The sequence below is a fragment of the Bombina bombina genome, chromosome 4 (assembly GCF_027579735.1).
Source record: "Bombina bombina isolate aBomBom1 chromosome 4, aBomBom1.pri, whole genome shotgun sequence".
Taxonomy (NCBI): Eukaryota; Metazoa; Chordata; class Amphibia; order Anura; family Bombinatoridae; genus Bombina; species Bombina bombina.
The window spans coordinates 786,584,511-786,605,935 of NC_069502.1; the positions used below are offsets into that span (position 1 = coordinate 786,584,511).

General features: G+C 36.0%; 1 protein-coding gene across 1 annotated transcript in view; it reads left to right on the forward strand.

The window, feature by feature from the left end:
- Positions 1-21,425, forward strand: part of FNDC1 (fibronectin type III domain containing 1) — a 425,464-nt gene that overhangs the window by 140,623 nt on the left and 263,416 nt on the right. Inside the window, 2 exon segments of the mRNA XM_053711170.1 lie at positions 3,215-3,313; positions 15,690-15,804. Coding sequence (XP_053567145.1) covers positions 3,215-3,313; positions 15,690-15,804 — 214 coding nt within the window.

The window sequence follows — 21,425 nt, forward strand, 5'->3', positions numbered from 1 at the left end:
GATATCTTGCAGAGGGATGCAGCACTCTTAAAATTGCAAAGCTTCTGACGCGTGATCATCGAACAATCAAGCTTTTCATTCAAAATAGTCAACAGGGTCGCAAGAAGCTTGTGGAAAAACCAAGGCGCAAAATAACTGCCCATGAACTGAGAAAAGTCAAGCGTGCAGCTGCCAAGATGCCACTTGCCACCAGTTTGGCCATATTTCAGAGCTGCAACATCACTGGAGTGCCCAAAAGCACAAGGTGTGCAATACTCAGAGACATGGCCAAGGTAAGAAAGGCTGAAAGACGACCACCACTGAACAAGACACACAAGCTGAAACATCAAGACTGGGCCAAGAAATATCTCAAGACTGATTTTTCTAAGGTTTTATGGACTGATGAAATGAGAGTGAGTCTTGATGGGCCAGATGGATGGGCCCGTGGCTGGATTGGTAAAGGGCAGAGAGCTCCAGTCCGACTCAGACGCCAGCAAGGTGGAGGTGGAGTACTGGTTTGGGCTGGTATCATCAAAGATGAGCTTGTGGGGCCTTTTCGGGTTGAGGATGGAGTCAAGCTCAACTCCCAGTCCTACTGCCAGTTTCTGGAAGACACCTTCTTCAAGCAGTGGTACAGGAAGAAGTCTGCATCCTTCAAGAAAAACATGATTTTCATGCAGGACAATGCTCCATCACACGCGTCCAAGTACTCCACAGCGTGGCTGGCAAGAAAGGGTATAAAAGAAGAAAATCTAATGACATGGCCTCCTTGTTCACCTGATTTGAACCCCATTGAGAACCTGTGGTCCATCATCAAATGTGAGATTTACAAGGAGGGAAAACAGTACACCTCTCTGAACAGTGTCTGGGAGGCTGTGGTTGCTGCTGCACGCAATGTTGATGGTGAACAGATCAAAACACTGACAGAATCCATGGATGGCAGGCTTTTGAGTGTCCTTGCAAAGAAAGGTGGCTATATTGGTCACTGATTTGTTTTTGTTTTGTTTTTGAATGTCAGAAATGTATATTTGTGAATGTTGAGATGTTATATTGGTTTCACTGGTAAAAATAAATAATTGAAATGGGTATATATTTGTTTTTTGTTAAGTTGCCTAATAATTATGCACAGTAATAGTCACCTGCACACACAGATATCCCCCTAAAATAGCTAAAACTAAAAACAAACTAAAAACTACTTCCAAAACTATTCAGCTTTGATATTAATTAGTTTTTTGGGTTCATTGAGAACATGGTTGTTGTTCAATAATAAAAGTAATCCTCAAAAATACAACTTGCCTAATAATTCTGCACTCCCTGTATATGACTGATTTTTTTTTTTTTTAAAAGAAAATACTACTTGCAATTAAGTAATAACAAGCTCCAGGAAGTATGGTGGTTGGGATGGTGCAAACCCATTCTCTAGGACCACTTTTTAAGATATCACTTGCAACCGGGTGCATATGATGTTAAATGGACAGTACACTGTAAAATTGTTTTTCCATAAATGTATTTTAAATGACTTGTTATACCAACTGCAGAGTATAAAATATTTGAGAAATTGCATTTTCGGGTTTATTTGTGTATATGAAGTAGCTGGTTTTGTGCTTTGAAACCACAGCCTATTACAATGGGTTGAGCTTCAGGTAATATCAGATCTCATTATGTTATCACTTTTATGTACACAGACTTGCTTCCTTATCTTATATTTGTCTGGAAAACCAAAGCTCAATACATAGAGAGAACAATGGAAATTTATCATTTTATTACTTAACTATCATGCCCCCACTGAGGGTTTAATCTCTTCTGCTGGCTGTGTTTACTTAGGCTTGTCAATAGCATATACACCAGTATCAAAACATTCAGTATAGGTTGGGAAACCACAAGCTAAATCAGCTATTTCAAATGCTGAAATAGGAATAAAGGAGCCACTTGCAACCAATTTAATACACTCTAGCAGGTAAAAAGGATCATTGGGAATAATTTAAAGGGGAGAAAGTTTTTGGGTGAACTGTACCTTTAAGTAGAAAATGAAAGAAAAGCAGGTTAAAGGGCTCCATGTACGAAGCAGTGAAAGCTGCTCCAGAGCCCTTGCGGGACAGGTTTGCATATGCGATCCTGCTTCCCGCAATGTAAGAAGCAGCTGTCATGAAACTGCTGCTTCTTACACTCTACACCATCTCTGAGGTGGAGAGGAGAAATCACAGTGAGCTCACTCAATCTTTGTGATTGACAGTCCCTTCTCTCACATGATTGGTCACACGAGAAGTTGCGGGCTCTACACGCTCACTTGAATGTGTAATGATACATATGGGCAGTGGATCCTGTTTGTCTGCTGCCCATATTTAGCGAGCAGACAACTTTGTGAGTTGAGAAGCTTGTCCGCTTGACATTTAGCACATGGGACTATTCTATATGTGGCTCATTTTGGCAGATTACATGTTTTTAAGGCCTATGAGCATAGCCTAAACTTTACTTTTGTATGTGTAATACATAAACAATTTGTAAGTATGTATATGTGCTTGTGCTCACAGTATTCTTTAATAAAATAATTCTATATTTATTATGTGGGAAAATCATTCAAATATTGTCAAAACGTAGCTCCTTCTGCACCAACATAGATTCCCTTCCATTGTTATTTTAGCTTGTGTGTTTCATTGTATGTCAGTATGTGTGAGTGACAGTGTGTGTATGTGCCAATGTATCTGTGTGTGTGAGTCTGAGAATGTCTATGCGCCAATGTAACTGAGTGCATACAAGAAATGTATGAATGTGTATTAAAGTTTAGCATATAGTGACTTCAAAATGTATAGTGTACTAGTAAACTAGGACCAGTAGTATTTTGGGATAATTTTAAACCCTTGATTTATATATACTGTGTGTGTATATGTGTGTATATATATATATATATATATATATATATATATATATATATATATATATATATATATATATATATATATATATATATATATATATATATATAAAAATCATGCCCCCCCCCCGGAAAACGCCCATGCTTCTAGCCAAGCACAGCAAACCTTCTTCCATTCAGTAAAATTCACAAGGCCACAGACATGTTGTTTTACTTTAAATGTTAATTTAGTGCACTCTAATGAAATTTATAGATCTGTTTTAAGGTTTGACATACAAAATAATGTGTTCTGTTTTATGGAGGACTCAATACTGCTTCTTTGTAAATACGTAATTTTCTTGTCTGCTGTTTTTGCCTTCTCAGCATCAGAGTCTGTACATGTGGCCTCTCTGCAGCCTATCAATCCTCAAGGGAAGAGTCAACCAGTATTTCGAGCAGCTGTTACAAAGCTTAAAATTCCAGGTATGTCTGTGGATACTATGAAATCTGAACAAGCAGTAGCACTAAATAAATAATAATAATAATAATAATAGAAAAAAGTGAGATTTACAAAAGACAATACCAGACAGGTGACAAAAGTTATGTCTCCATTTTCCTAGCCTTTAAAGCCTAAATTGATATTGAAAAACACTTTTTAATTTGTCATTATAGATTATTATACTTTAAACTTTAAACATAGCAATTCTGTTTTGTATGCTTATTTATTTTTGGGGTCAAATACCTTAAAAATAAAACCTAACGTTTTCTTTCAAGATTCTGATAAATTTGCTTCTTGGTATAATTTGGTCAAGTGGCAGCAATGCACTACTGGGAGCTAGCTGAGCACATTGGGTGAGCCAATGACAAGAGGAATATATGTTCAGACACCAATCAGCAGCTATCTCCCAGTAGTGCATTGCTGCTCCTGAGCCTACCTACTGTATGTATATTTTCAACATAGGATACCACTTGAATGAAGCAAGATAGATAACAGAAGTAAATATGAAAGGTGTTCAACATCACATGCTCTATCTCAATCATGAAAGAAAGCTTTTGAGTTTGATGTCCCTTTAAGCACTACAGTGACAAACATGTTCATTTAATGTGGTACAGAAACGTGCTTGACCTGATCACCTCTTCTTGTACCTTTAGAAAGGTGATCAGCTTTAATTGTAAGGTAGGGAAGGGATAGGACTAGTTCTGTATCATTTGTTTGTTTTTATGTCCCCCAGGGTAGTTATCCCTTCCTAGAAGGGACAGTTTTTGACTGTGCAAGCAGTACTGGGGAGTTCTGTGTGATGTAATCAATGTGCTTCAAGATGGAGAGGTTCACAATCTGGTGCCACCTACCCACACTAAACCACGGGGATGCCCACAGACCACCCTAGGGAGGTGTAGTTTGTGTATATAGGAGGAAGAGCGAGAGATTATTTTTAAACATGAAAAAATACTTTATTAAAAAAAATAAACAATATTAAAAAATTATTGTAATTACAAAAATCTAAGGTTAAGGGACTGTTACCTCATCCCTACTTTTTCCCACTAACTATTCTGACTACCTATCCCTTCTTGCAGGGAGAAGTGATATCTTAAAAATATAGGTTGTCTCTCACCTTTAGGCACATATCCCCAGGCACTATACCATCCTGATGCTTACCTCTATGCACAACCTCCAGGCGTTTTCCTAATATTACACCCCCACTCCTTCACACATCTAATCAGGCTCTCTTCCAAGTCTTACACTCACCTGGCAGTCACAATTATGCACAAACACATTTTCTTCTTATTGGCTGATTTTTAATAATTAGCCAATAGGAATGGTCATTGTTACTATTGGTTGATTTGAGAATTCAATTAAGTCAAAAGAATGTACTTTTATCTTATTGGTTGATTTGCATTAATTATGTATTTTTTTCACATTCCTTTTATTAGGGGGTCTTTTTTGGAGGGAGGGGGATTTTTTTGAGGGGGGTTTCTAGAGTAATTTATATTTTTAAGAATTTATTTTACCTTTTTATACAGTAATTTTTCATATTTGTTTCCTCTGATAGCTTAGTGAGTTGGATTTATGGTACCAGGAGATAAGCATAGGTTAGGTGATCTCCAGCTGGGGGAGCGTTATAGTAAGTTTTTATTTTTCCTTAATTATTTTTTTCTTAATCAGGAGGGGGAAACTTAGGTTAGGGTAGTCATGTTGTGGATGGGTTCGCTGTAGGGGAGTGGGAGGTTTGGCAGTTAGGGGGGTAAATGAGAGTCCAGCGGTTAGGGGGTTAAGGCCAGTGGTAATGGCAGTTCGGGGGTTAAGTGCCGATGGTGGAGGGTCCATTGGTAGGAGTTAGTTGTGGTGGGAGTACTAGCTGTCAAGGGGCTTACATTTAATTTTTTTTAAAGTATAATAATTGAACAAATTAATTAAATAATTTAGTTGCAGCCTTTTATTTGTTATTCTTTCACTTTGTGTAAGTTGCAGTATATTATTCATGTTTGCACAAATGCATTAAATAACAAAAAAAACTGTTTTGTAAAAAATAAAAATGGCCAACTTGCTAATGAATGGGGGGAAGCCTTAAGGGCCACATATTAATTTATGGTTATGTAACCCAAAAATAATAATATATTAGACAAAAATGTCCAGCAACCAGTCTTAGGTAAGGTAGAAGGGTACCCTCTGTCCTCTGTTCTTCTCTCTAGATGTCTTTTTTGTGTTTTGACCATCTTGTTTGACCACCACTAGAAGTCTCCAAAGCAACAAAAAATACACTTTTTCCTGGGGTCATAAAAACTATGGCACACATTTTTAGTTTTTCTTAGTTTAGTTTTGTAGCTTTTTCCCGCTAATACAAATGTAGCATGCTGCATCCATCTCTGTACTAAATAAATGGGACTTTATATACTAAAGGATTCCTTTATCAAAGGCAGGATAGACAAGGGTGGACACCTTCTCCCCAGTCCGCCTGGCATTGCAGCTAGCTGGCAGCAATACACTGCCTGCATTTATCATTGCACAGGCCACTGCTTGTTCAACTCCGCCCCTGATCTCGCACGGCCTATCGGATGAGTCTGAGGTGATTGAAAGACACCAGATAAGAGTCGGCATAGTAGGTTAAGAAACAGCGGTCTGACAGAGCCTGCTTCTTAACTATTGGCTGCAGCCAAAGGTGCTTCAGAGGTGCATTGGCAATGGCAGCTTCTAAATGGAGCCCTACATATTTACAGGCTGAAGTCTATAAACAATACTTTTGAATGAAAACAAAATGAAGCACATTTAAGAAAATTTTAAGGGGGATAATGCACTATAGACATATTTTTTTTCAAGTTCTCTTTACTGTGTTTGTTCTAAATATTGAGTTGCATGTAAGAAACATAGTTTACATATAAACTTGCGCAGGCTTCCTTGATTTTGTAATCGTTATTTTAAAAAATATTAACAATAACCATTCTATATTTTATTTTTGCATACTGATATTTTACAAAGTTAGTTGGGGGTCTAATGATCTATTCAGTTTGTCCGTACGATCTATTTGTGTTTAGATAAAGCTGAATGGTTTAATTTATTTTTATGAAACATGATTTATTAATATAAAACACCCATGATCTATTTGACTTTATAATTGTGGCCCAGTATTTCTTTCATGTAAGTGGCAAGAGTCCATGAGCTAGTGACGTATGGGATATACATTCCTACCAGGAGGGGGCAAAGTTTCCCAAATCTCAAAATGCCTATAAATACGCCTCCCACCACACTCATTCCTCAGTTTTACAAACTTTGCCTCCTGTGGAGGTGGTGAAGTAAGTTTGTGCTTGATTTCTTCTATGAAGGCGCTTCTAACCATTTTGAAGCCCAATTCCTCTCAGAGTATAGTGTTTGTCAGAGGGATGTGAAGAGAGTATCGCCTGTTGATTTCATGGTTTCACTCATGGGAAATCTTTTCAAAGGCTCTCTGTTATCGGTCGTAAGGATTCATTGTCTACCTCCCTTTTCAGATTGACGATAAACTCTTATACCATTACCTCTGCTGATATTTTTCAGTACTGGTTTGGCTGTCTGCTATATGTGGATGGGTGTCTTCTGTTAAAAATATATAATTTTTTTAAGAAACTCTCAGCTATGTTTGGCGCTTTGTTATATTGTAAAGTTTTAAATATATGGGTTTACTTAGATTTGCCATCAGTCAGGTCTATGTATATTACCCTTTTGCAGTCTAGCAGTTTCAGTATGAGAATCATGTTTTAAGAAGTTTATTTAAACTTTTTTTCTTACCTGGGGTTTCAGTCTTTTTTCCAATTTGACTTATTTTTCCTTAATTTTCGCGGGCAAATCTAGGCTCGCGTGGACGCAAAATGCTGTTATTTATTGCGTCATTCTTGGCGGGCAAATTTGTTTTTGGCGCAAAGTTGCGCCTATAGTGGCGCAAGTTTAGTCATTTCCTGCGTCTTTATTAACGCTAGTTGTTTTGGCGCAAAGTCGCGCTTGTTATGACACGAGTTGCATTATTTCCTGGTGTTGGTTTGGTGCCAAAAAAATATTCACTTCCTTTTGCGTTGTGCGTCATACTTGGCGCCAATTTTTATTTTATTTTACCCAATTATGCTTCTTGCTCTCTTTATATTATAGAGAGCTATGCTGTTTGTTTTTTGCATATTTGTTTAGCATAAGCATTTTTTACCATTCCTGAAACTGCTATATGAGGAAATTGAATATTTTGTCTAAATGTTAATTTTTTTCCTTTTACATTTTGCAATATGTCTCAGACTGATCCTGACTCTGATGTTACTGTAGAAACTAAGATGCCCTGAACACATTTCATCAACAAGTTAAGTGTGTTTTTTATTGTCAAGCTGATTGTATTCTCTTTGGCTCAATTATGTGGCATTTATTTAACTTATTTCATGCTGATAATGTTTCTATAAGTACAAATATATTTACTGTTTTTAATATTTCAGTTTAATGTACCTGATTAATTCTACAGATTTCACATGTTATTACTGCAATCATAAGAAGGCTATGACTGCTTTGTGTCTTCAAATAAACTTATAAGGTCTTTCCAAAATTGTTATAAGATTTAATCAATTTTGTTTTGACCGACAGCATACCTACGTTTATTCTACTGATGAGGGTTTCTTTGGCTCAAAGGATCCTGCATCAGAGACTGTATTTGACAAATCTTCTTTTTCATTTTTTAACTTTTTTTTTGTTCTTTATTAAGGACGTTTTGATAATTTTAGGTATTAGGAGTCTAGTCCTCCTATTAAATATGTTATCTTCATTTAAAGATTTCTTTAAATTGCTCCTGAGGTTTTTTCCTATTCTAGATGCTATCTATGATATGTTTGCTAGAATGGTTTAAACCTGATTTCTTTTTGGGAATGTACTACTATTTCAATGGAAGTTAGTACTTATTTTCAGGTTCTTTTTAAGTTTCAATCTTGCCTTAAAAGAGCATATTTACATACTGTTTATATTCTTAGTTCAGCTATATCTATGACTGACATTTCTGCTCTCTCAACTTTATTGTTGGACAGTTAGTATACGCAGTTTTCAGATTCCGAAGTATATAACATTGTTCATTTACTTCAAAATGTATTCATTTTATTTATGATACTATATTTGTTGTCATATAAGATTAATTTCAAATCTATGTTTTTAGCTTTTCTATTTAGAAGAGCTCCATGGTTTTAATCTTGAATTTTGACATGGTTTAAATATATTTTATTATCTCTATCTTGTTAGGATAATAATTTGTTTTAATTTCTATTATCTCCACTATTATCTGGAGGTAAATGAGTTTTTTTCTGCCCTACTTTTTGGCCGGTGATGTAGATCATTTGGTAAATACCCTGACTGCAAATGCTTGTTCTAAGATCCAAGGGTCACAGGTTCATATCCGGCAGGGTCGATGCATGCCTTCAGCCATTTGAGGTCAATAAAATGTGTACTATTTATTTGAGTAATAATAACAACTATTACTATTCCGCTGCCAATTTGGTTAACTCCGAGTGCAAGCACTGAAATTTTTTTTTTTGGAGTCCTACTAAGGAAAAAGCTCTATACAAATACTAGTTATTAAGACTGCATGAAGGTGCGGTTCTCAAACCAGTTCTTCTGGTGGGGTGCAGATTAAGTTATTTTTGGATGGATTCAGTCCAAAGTCTATAGAATATTTTTCTTAGGGTTTTGAATAGATTTTTAGAATGAGACCTTCTATGGGAAGATTCTTTCTCATGTTTCAATACACTCTGTGAAGGTTCAGGTTTTTTCTGAATATATTTCAGAACTGGAATTTTTTTCAGAGGTGTTTGTACCAGTTCCTTAGCAGTAAAAGGGATTGGGTTTCTATTCAAATCTATTATTTCTCCCAAAGAAGGAAGATTCATTCAGACCAATCTTGGATCTGAAAACTTTAAATCGTTTTGTGAGTGTCCCAGCTTTCAAGATGGCGACTATAAGGACTATTATGCCTTTTGTTCAGCAAGGTCATTACATGTTCACAATAGTTGTACGGGATGCTTATCCTCACATTCCAATTCACTCAGGCCACTTTGGGTCTCTTAGATTCTCTTTTCTAGGCAAGCTTTACCAATTTGTCGCTTTTTCCATTTGGTATAGCGACACCTCCAAGAATCTTTTTGAAGGTTCTTGGTGCCCTTCTATCTGTAATCAGAGAGCAGGGTATTGTGGTGTTTTCCTTATTTTGGACGATATCTTGGTACTAGCTCAATCCTTATCCTTTCATTTAGCAAAATCTCACATGAATCAACTAGTGTTGTTTCTTCAAAGACATGGTTGGAGGATCAATTTACCTAAGAGTTTTGTGATTCCTCAGGAAAGGGACACCTTTTTAGGTTTCCAGATAAATTCAGTGTCCATGAATCTGTCTTTAACAGTCAAGAAATGAATGAAATTAGTTTTAGCCTGTCTAAACCTTCAATCTCTATTATTTCCTTCAGTAGCTATGTGCAGGGAAGTTTTTAGGTTTCATGACTGTAGTATTGGATGTGATCCCCTTTGCTCATCTTCTTACCTTTGCAGCTTTGCATGCTGAATCTATGGTGCAGGGATTATTCTCAGGTATCACAGTTGATATACTTAAATCCCAACACTCAACTCTCTCTGACATGGTGGTTAGACCATCATTGTATTATTCAGGGGCCTTCTTTGTTTGTCCGTCCTGGACTGTATTCTTACGAATGCAAGTTTTACAGATTGGGGAGCTGTCTGGGGTTCGCTGACAGCACAAGGGTTTGGAAACCTCAAGAGGTGAGGTTACCAATCATTATTTTAGAACTCTGTGCTATTTTCAGAACTCTTCAGGCTTGGCCTCAATTTAAAAGAGAATGTTTCATTAGTTTTCAGACAGACAATATCACAACTGTGGTATATGTCAATCATCAGGGAGGGATTCGCCGTCCTTTAGCGATGAAATTAAGTATCTTGAATACTTTTTTGGGCGGAATTCAACTCCTGTCTACTTTCTGCAATTCATATCCCAGATGTAGACAATTGGGAGGCGGAGTATCTCACCCGCCAGACTTTACATCCAGGGGAGTGGTCTCTCCATCCAGATGTGCTTTTTCAGATTGTACAGATGTGGGACCTTCCAGAAATAGTTCTGATGGCTTCTCAGTTAAACAAGAAATCTCCCAGATACCTTTCCAGGTTCAGGGATCCTCAGGCGGAGATGGTGGATATGTTAGCAGTTCTTGTTTTCTGCTTACATTTTTTCCGCCTCTGGTTCTTCTTTCAAGGGTGATCTACAAGATCATAATGAAACAGTCTCATGTATTTCTGGTAGCACCAGCATGGCCTCACAGGTTTTGGTATGTGGATCTTGTCCGGATGTCCAGTTGCCAGCCTTGGCCACTTCATCTAAGGCCAGACTTCCTATCTCATAGGCCTTTTTTCCATCAGGATCTAAAATTGTTAAATTTGAAGGTAGGAAATTTGAACGCTTAGTGCTTAGTCATAGAGGTGTCTCTGACTCAGTTGTTAACACTATGTTACAGGCTCATAAATCTGTTTCAAGAAAGATTTATTATCAGGTTTGGAAAACCTATATTTCATGGTGTTCTTTTCATAAATTCTCTTGGCATTCTTTTAGAATTCCTAGAATTTTATAATTTCTTCATAATGGTTTGGATAAGGTTTTGTCTGCAAGTACTTTGAAGGGACAAATCTCTGATCTTTCTGTTTTATTTCATAGAAAGATTGCTAAACTTCCTGATATTCACTGTTTTGTTCAGGCTTTGGTTCATATCAATCCTGTTATTTAATTCATTTCCCCTCCTTGGGGGTCTTTATTTGGTTTTAAGGATTTTGCAGGCTCCTTCTTTTGAGCCTATGCATTCTTTGGATATTAAACTACTTTCTTGGAAAGTGTTGTTTCTTTTGGCTACCTCTTCTGCTAGAAGAGTTTCTGAGTTATCGGCTCTTTCTTGTGAGCCTCCTTATCTGATTTTCCATCAAGATAAAGCTGTTTTTCAGACTTAATTCAAATTCTTACCTAAAGTTGTGAATCCTATCAACATTAGTAGGGAAATTGTTGTTCCTTTCTTGTGTCTTAATCCTAGGAATTCTCAGGAAAGATCTTTGCATTCTTTGGATTTCAGAAAGTCTTCTAGTCTATTTATTGTTTTTTTCTGGTTCCAGGAAAGATCAGAAAGCCTTTACCATTACTTTGGCATCTTGGTTAAAGCTTTTTGATTCACAAAGATTATTTGGAGGCGGGGCAGTCTCCGCCTCAGAGAATTACAGCTCATTCAACTAGATCAGTCGTTTCTTCTTGGACTTTTAAGAATGAAGCTTTGGTTGATCAGATTTGCAAAAGCAACTTGGCTTTTTTTGCATTCATTTACTAAATTTTATCATTTTGATGTATTTGCTTCTTTTGAAGCAGTCTAAGGTAGAAAAGTTCTTCAGGCAGCTGTCTCAGTTTGATTCTACTGCTTATGATTTAAGTTTTTTTGAAGTTTATAAGAAAAAAAACTTAATTATTGTTTGGATTTAATTTGTTAGCAGAAATAGCTCTTTTTATTTTATCCCTCCCTCACTAGTGACTCTTCTGTCCACATGTTGGGTATTTTATCCCATACGTTACTAGCTCATGGACTCTTGCCACTTACATGAAAGAAAACACAATTTATGTAAGAACTTACCTGATAAAGTAATTTCTTTCATAGTGGCAAGAGTCCATGAGACCCACCCTTTTTTGTGGTGGTTATGAATTTTATGTATAAAAGCCCAATATTTTTTCCAGTTCCTTTTTTTGTATGCTTTTGTAGTCTTTTTTACACTTCACTACTTCACTATTAGTTAAACTGAGGTATGAGTGAGGTGGGAGATGTATTTATAGGCATTTTGAGGTTTGGGAAACTTTGTCCCCTCCTGGTAGGAATGTATATCCCATACGTCACTAGCTCATGGACTCTTGCCACTATGAAAGAAATGAATTTATCCGGTAAGTTCTTACATAAATTTCCCATGGAAAGCACATTTGCATGTTTGGCTATGAGGAAACCGGAAAATCACACAACAATCTTCAAGGCTCTAATGTTAATCACTTAAAGGGACATTTTACTAAAAAAACAAACAACTATGATTCATATGAAGGTGCATCATTTAACCATATTAAATTTATTTATTATATATTTATGTATTGTTTTTGCCTGCAAAGTAGAAGTAAAAGCTGTTCAAATTTAAAACGAATGCAGCATTTTGATAAGTTCCTGGTGGTTGTTAGCTAATATCCCTTTCATGACTGGGTTAATTTGTCTACATCGGAACAACGTCCCGATGTAAACAAATTAAAATCACGCTATTGTGTATGAGATCACGAGATTTCAATGATGGGATCGGGTCAGGGGGCGTCCCTGTGACTCTAGGCACGCCCTCCAGACCGCGATCCCATTCACTAAAGCCCAGCGCAGTTAGGACGGCATGGAACATCCTAATGTCGGCAAGAGGATATGTGCTTCATACAAATGCATTTCAGCTTATAGACATTTCCTGCTAATACACATTGGCTGCAAGGTACGTCCTACAATGCTCATGAGCAATTGCATCTATGTCAGTAGGAAGTACCCAGAAGCTAATGACTTTTGGTTTATTTAGATGTACACAAAAGATACTGCTTTATTAATTTCATGGTTAATTTAAACAGGTTTACTTCAAATGTTATTTTTAAGAAAAAAAGACATTTTAAACTGTACAAAAGAGGAGTGTATAGTACACCATAGGATCTCACTCTGGCTCCTTGTTTTTTTTCTCCCTCTTAGCCTTGTGGAATGGGTGAATTTGGTTTGTGTGGCTAATCGAATAGTGGATATTCTGGCCCTTTTTATGCAAACTATTCTTTTGACTTAAACAGAAACTTGAATGTAGAAAAAAGGAAAGTCTGTGAATAGAATATAACAGAGATCCTATAGGAGGCGCTACAACTAGATATAATAAGATAGTAACATTGTGATATATATACAATTGGTATAGTACAAGCAAGATCAATGTATAAATATAAAATATACAGAATGATGTATAGAGTATACTCATAAAACCGGCCAAGAAAATGGTGGAATGTCCAACAAAATTCTCAAATGTCCATAGGCAGCTCTCTGTCTTCACCCGAAGGGATGATGAACTTCTATAGTAAAAAAACAAAAACAAAAACAGAGGCGCCACATGTGTGGATCAATAAACACCACTATAGTCCAAAAAGTGAATAGATGCAGGGTACTCAAAAAAGTAATGGCACTCTGTTGTGCTAATAGAGACAGACTGGTATTCTACAGCAAACCAGCTGGCTGATCAGAGGAATCTCCAACAGATATAGACAGCACTGGAATCCAATGGCACCGAATCACCAGGACATCAGTTTCGATGGCAAAGACTCCCTCAGGACATTAGTCTCAATGGCAGAGACTCCCTCAGGCTGGAACTAACACATATGAGTTCATGCTGATAACAGGCTCCAATATCTGTGCTCAGGAAGAAGGTTCACTTATTCACTCCAGTTACATCAATACCTGATATTATTATTGGTTATTTGTAGTGCGGCAACAGTTTCCACAGCGCTGATATCTTTCAGTGCTCTGGCCGTGTCCAGCAACAGCTGCACAGGAAGTAAATGGGAGGGGAACAACCTGCAGGGAGGTGTCAATCAACGCCAGAAACACGGGACATCAAGCTCCATTTGAGCTTGATAAATATGCCCCATAGTGTCCCTTTACCCCATTAACCCACAATAAAAACAATCACTCACTTAGGGGGTCCATGCTACTTATGAGGAGTGGAGAACATTTTGGGTTTAGATGTTTGGTGTGCAGTTGTATTATTTTTACTTATCAATTTGGTTTTTGGTGATCAACAGCTATTTTTGTTAACCTTGTAATTGGGGGGGGGGGGTATGCAAACATTGTGGGAGTTACTGCACGATTTCTAATGTGTTGAAAATATTGATTGATCCTGTTTTTTTTGTTATGGACTGGGAATTTTGGAAAGATTAGAATTAATGCCATAGTGTTATATTTTCAAATGCCAAATATTAAAATGATTTTTTTTTTGCCAATTACTTTCTACTCACAGGAATTAGAGCACTATATGCAATATATTATGTTCCTGCCATATTATAATAGCACTGATAAATACAGTAGTATACAATAATAGAAAAGCAATATCTAAATATAAGGCAAATTTATTTTTTTGGGCAAATTTCCAAGTTTCCTTTCATTTCTCTGTCTTCTGTATCATTTAAAAATCTTCAGCCAAGCACTGACTCATGGACATGCTGTATATTAGCTGTGAACTCTTTTCTGTTTAACAAACTATACTAAGAGATCAAAGTTAATTTAAAAAGGAAGTAAATTGTATTTTTCTCTTCAAAATTACAGGCTTTATCTGAATCATGAAGGGCTCACATACCTCCTCACATGGAATCATCTGTCTATCTATCTATCATCTATCTATCTATCTATCTATCTATCTATCTATCTATCTATCTATCTATCTATCTATCTATCTATCTATCTGTGTGTCTGTCTGTCTATCTAAAGAAAAGAAAATTGTAGGCGCTAAAGGAACTGTGACCCAGCTTAACTAGTGAATTCTCCTCCAAGAATACAATGTAGCAAAAGCAATGTCAAAAATAAAGTTAAGCGCTAAAAGCAAGGGTATATATAGGTGATGTATAGATTAACGTGAATGTAGTGTCCAAAAAGTATAGTTTATCTTCAATGTATTACTGGATAGATATATATATTATGTCAGGAAAGAAACAGAGGCATATATATAGTATCAATGGAAAATTCCAAGCAGCAATTTATTATACTATTTAAAAAACTGTTACAAACAGAAAGGTGTCTAGAATCTAAAATGATACAATGTAAAATAAAGGGACGTCTCCCTTAAACAATGCAATTATACATATAAAATAAACATAAAAGAACGATTTGTTCAGTACTTGCGCTTTATAGAGAGTGTAACGATATCCCAAAATTGAGGAAAGTTGTTTGCTTGCCAAGTGGCAAAAAGTCAACTATTAGATTGCAGGCCTTGATTACCCGGTGTGTATGGTTGGCGTTACTGGTTTGAAATAGAAGCGCCTTTTTGTGTGGAGGTAACGTGACGTCACGTTCTATGACGGCAGGTGATGTTACCGTGGCAACCCCTATTCCTTAATATGGAAGGAAGTCCTGGGGGATATTAAGACAATCTTTGCGGTCACGAAAATTGACTGATAAGAATTCTTTGTGCTTCAAATAAGCGGTGTACCAAATAGACATATTTACTCCAAGTAGTTTACATCTAAGATAAATACAATTCTTTCCATGCATGGTGTCTTAACTATGCATTTGTTTTATGTCATTTCAGAAGATTTCCTCCTGGACGCAAAGGATGTCAATGTTAGAGTCATCTCCTCTCAGTCTGTGCTTGTTACATGGGTAGATCCTTTGTATGAAAAATCAGCAAAAGTTGGACCAAAGAGGTAAGTAATATATACAGAGAACATAAAAATGACTCCGGTTTGAGGAACATGTGAATGCATATAAGTCATACACTAGAGTTTCTTCTTGCAAGCATACAGAAATGTGCTTGTTAATGTTCTATGGCCCTGATGATCAAAACATCTACAATGTGGCGATATATTCAAAAGGGATCTGTTACGGGATCGAGATTGCTTTGAAATATTCACAACTGATTAAATCAGTGTTTGAAGTCTCGCAGAGAGGCATTTTACTATACTTCCCAGTGGGTAACGTTGAAGATGTAAAGTAAATGATCACTTTTACACGTTACACAAGTACATTACCTAATTTGTCAATTCAGTACACAACTTGAATAAACAAACAGAAGCCTACATGAATGAAAAGAATAAAGAAAGAATGTATTTATATAAAGCTTTAATACATTTATGTATTCTTTATTATTTTAATGCAAAAACACCAACCCGATAAAACCGCTATACAGCCCTACACCTTAACCTGCACCGCAACCTAATCCCACTACACTATTAACCCTTTAAGTGCCATAACCCCCACCCCAACCTAATTCCACAACACTATTAACCCTTTAAGTGCCATAACCCCCACCGCAACCTAATCCCACTACACTATTAACCCTCTAAGTGCCATAACCCCCACCGCAACCTAATCCCACTACACTATTAACCCTTTAAGCGCCATAACCCCCACCGCAACCTAAGCCCACTACACAATTAACACCTTAGGTGCCATAGCCCCCACCACAAACTAAGCACACTTCACTATTAACCCCTTAAGTACCATAACCCAACTGCAACCTAAACCCACTATACTCTTAATCCCTAAAGCAACATGTCACAACATTAGCCAAAAACAACATATCGCAAAAAACTACAGTTAACAAAAACACATAAAAAAAAAATACACCACAATAAACAATCTAAGCAAACAACAACTACAAATTAAACAACACAATGAACAAAGGTACACAACAATAACCAACAACCACAAAATAAACATATTAAACATCAGCAGCAAATATTTATTACTCACCATTCAAAGTCTTTTTTTCTTCATCAGATGTAATCCACAACGATAACAAAAAAAATCCAAAAAAGCCATAAAAAAGGGTCCTCTTCATTACTTCATCAGATGTAATACACAACAAATGATCCTGGCAGGAAAAAAATTATCCAAAAAAGCCATAAAAAAAAAAAAAAAGGAAAAATAAAAATCCAAAAAAATCCATAAAAAAAAAGCCATAAAAGGGCTTCTTTTCTTCATCAAAATGCAAGGCACAATGATCCTGGTGAAAAAGATCTAAATAAAAAAAGGCATTACAAAATCTAAACAAATCCATGAATAAAGGATTTTTTTCTTCATCAAATGCAATGCACAATGATTCTGGTGGGGAAAAAAAATCCATGAAAATTTAAAAAGATACAAACTGTCCTTTTCTTCATCAGATGCAATACACTATGCAGCGGTGGCGGCTCCTGTGGTCCTCGGCAGCAGAGGAGGGCAACTCCTCAGTGGCCGCAGCTCCTCTTATTCTTGAATCAAGTGCTGTCCGGCAACCCTCTCATTTTTTTCAGTCAGTTTCCACCTTTTATAAGGGTATCTGTAAGTTCTATTGACTTATTTTTAAAACATGTTCAAATTAGCCAATAGAAGGAAATTATTTTTTTTAAATCAGCTAATAAAATATTTGTTTCTGTGGGCTGATATAATAAAATAGAAATCCTTCTATTGACAGGGATTTTGAATTTTTTTTTTTTTAAAAATCAGCCATTGGAGCTGCTAGGACACCCTTATAAAAGGGCAAAACTGACAGAAAAAAAGAGTGTTGCTGGAAAGCATTAAGAAGAGGAACGGTTGCCATCAGAGGAGGACCGCAGGAGCATTTTGGATTACATCTGATGATGACATTTTTTTGTTTTAAATGTTCAAATCACTCAATTGAAGGATTTTTTATTTTATTAAATCAGCCAATAGGAAAAAATATTCTATTAGATGATTTAAAAAAACATAGAAATCCTTCTATTGGGTGATTTGAACATTTTTAATAGATCAGGCAATAGAACTGCCATGACACTCCTATAAAAGGTGGAAACTGACAGAAAACAAAGACTGTGCTGCCCACCAGCATGAAGAGCAGATGCAAGAAGATGATGAGGACAACAGGAGCCACTGCTGGCGAGGAGAAGCCACCACTGAGGAAGACCACAGGAGCCTCTGCCACCAAAGAGGAGTACTACAGGAGCCGCCGTCAAGGACCAAAGGAGCCGCCACTGCCTTATGGATTACTTCTGATAAAGAAAAGAGGACACGTAAAAAGAAAAATTGGGGTATTTTTTCCCTGTAGGATCAGTGAAGGATCAGTGTGGATTAGATCTGATGATGGTGATCTGATTTTCATGGCTTTAAAAAAAAAAAATTATGGATTTTTTTGGGGAATTTTTTTTCCACCATGATTATTGTGGATTACATCTGATGAAGAAAAGAAGAAAACATTTTTTCAATGGATGTTTTTGGATTTTTTTCTCATGGATTTTTTTTTATCATTGTGGATTACATCTGATGAAGGAAAGAAGACTTTGTATGGTGAGTAATAAATATTTGTTGTATTGATGTTTATTGATGATATATATTTTTGTTTGCATTGTTTACTTTGTGGTTGTTGGCTTTTGTTATTTGTTGTGTAATTTTGTTTATTGTGTTGTTTTATTAGTGGTTGTTATTTTCTCAGTTTGTTTATTGTGGTGTACTTTTGGTTAATGGTTTGTTTTTTCCTCCTCACCCCCTTAGGATGTTCCATGCCATCCTAACGTTGCTGGGTTTTAGGACAGCATGAAACTTCCTATGTTGTTCAATATCCTGCAGCCTCCTGCTTTAAGAAAAAGGATAATCAGACTGGGGGGTGGGGGGGTGCCTAGCATTGTAGGCAGTCCCCTATGATGCAATTCTGGCCTTGAAATCACATGATCACATTGATGATTGCATGATTTTGTTTTTCAAGCAAGTGTTTGCAGCGGAACATGCCCCGGGCATGAATGGGGTTAACGTGTTTAGGTTTATTATTGTTGTTTTGTGATATGTTATTTTTGGTTAATGTTGTGGCTTCTGTTGCTTTAGGGGTTAATAGTGTATCAGGCTTAGGTTGCGGTGGTACCTTTTATGTATATACAATGATTTATATATATGTATTTTATTGTATAATGCAATAATAAGTAAGCTTTTTTTTTGGATAAAGATTTATTTTTTAGTAATAATGATATGTCATAGAAGACAGTATCCGCGACTTTATAGTATTACATAACGGCATTTCTTTAACTTAGCAATGTTAAAAATAATGCAGTTATGTAAAAATATAATGTTGCGGATACTTTCTTCTATGACATATGAATTTCATAGAAATAATTCTTCATCTTAAAAAAAAAACAAAAAAAAAAACTTTTTAACATTACGACAATACTTAAAATTCATATTATACTGTACAACAAAATACATATAAATCATTGTATATACTTGTGTTCCCACAGCTCCTATAGGCTTAAAGGGATAGTTTACTCAAAATTTTTCTCCCCTTTAATTTGTTTCCAATAATCCACTTTACCTGCTGGAGTGTATTAAATTGTTTACAAGTAGCTCCTTTACCCTTATATTGGCATTTGAAATAGTTGATTTAGCATGTGGTATCCCCACCTATGCTGAAAGTTTGTGGCCGCAGGTCCAAGCTATAGATAAGCTTTGTAAACACAGCAGAATAAATTACACTCCCAGTGGGATATAGCAGAGATAAGGTAATAAAATGTTAATGTTCCATTGTTCTCTCCAAGTATTGGTGATTGATTTATGGACAGATATAAGATAAAGAAGCAGGTATATGTACACAATGTGATACAGTAATGAGATCTGATTATACCTACAAGCTCAACCCATTTTATTAGGTTGTGGCTTCAAAACTCAAAATCAGAGCTTTAATATACACATATTATCCTTAAAAAGCTAATTTTCATACATTGTATACTCTGCAGTTGGTAAAAAAAAGCAATTGTAAACACATAAAGGGAAAACAATTTTACAGTATACTGTCCATTTAATAGGAAGTTGCATTTTTTATTTATCAGCAATTTAGCATATATAGGCGTTCCATGAGAGTAACTTGTATTTTAATGGGGATACATTGCTGGGAGTGTGCAACATTTAAAGTTCTACCCTCCATGTTAGATGCACCTTTTCAGCCATATCAGTCTCACCATCTTTTCAGTGGTGAGAATTTCCACCGTGTGAAATCTATAGAATGTAGTGTTACTACACAGAAACCATTTCTTGTTTAAGCGAACGCACAGTCTATTTTGTGTAAGCACACTTCAATTATAGTCCCCCCTCCCCAGCACCAAGATCACACATGAGTGAGATGTTGGCGGACTTTTGCTGAGACTGAGATCCCTATTATTTTCTATAGAAACACATTGCCACTCATCGGAACAGAGAGGGTCAGCCCACTTTTTTGGAACTTGGATTGCGAGACTGGTGAGGCAAAAAAGTCAGTTTCTCATGGGTCTGACAATGTATTAATCATATGGACCTATATGAGTAAGGAAACTAATGGCTGGTTAAAAATATATTATTTATTTTCTCTAATTGTGTTAATTAATTAATTAATTAAATCTATTTTTTTCCATGCTAGCAAGAATTGGAAATTAACTATGTTTTAAAAATGTTTTAATCCTTGGTGTAATTTATTATCCATAATGGAAATGTCAAGAGTTTTATCTCATTAATTTGAGTATTTTTTTGTTTTTGTTACATACTTTGTTTATTTTATGAAAAGATTATGTGCACCCAGAAATAATAGGATTCAAAGTACAAACTAATGAAAAGATAAATGCATACAATATTAAACGGCCATTGTTGTCATTTTCAAACAGAGCGTTTCTCAAAAGTTCATTACTATAATAAATGTTTATCAATATACATGTATTAAAGGGACATAATACTCATATGCTAAATCACTTGAAACTGATGCAGTATAACTATAAAAAGCTGACAGGAAAATATCACCTGAGCATCTCTATATAAAAAAGAAAGATATTTTACCTCACAATTTCCTCAGCTCAGCAGAGTAAGTGCTGTGTAAAAAGTTATACTCAGCTGCTCCCAGCTGCAGGTAAAAATAAAAAAAAAATGAAGAAATGAACAGTAGCCAATCAGCATCAGCAGTGCTGAGGTCATGAACTCTTACTGTGATCTCATGAGATTTGACTTAACTCTCATGAGATTTCATAGTAAGCTTCCTTTACCTGATTGGTGAAATAATATGAGAGTTCACGAGGCTCATCCTTTCAGCTGTCCCAGGACAGACACACAAAAATGCTGCTTAGAAATCCTTTACAATGGGAGGTGGCTACTGAGGAACTTTTGAGGTAAAATATCTTTCTTTTTTACATAGAGATGTTCAGGTGATAGTTTCTAGTCAGCTTTTTACAGCTATGCTGCATCACTTTCAAGTGTTTAAACATTTGGGTATTATGGCCCTTTAAATCTTATTTATTGTTTTAAATTTATTTTAACAAATCCTAATTGCTTCCAGTGCCCATAAAATTTACAGATCCAATAACTT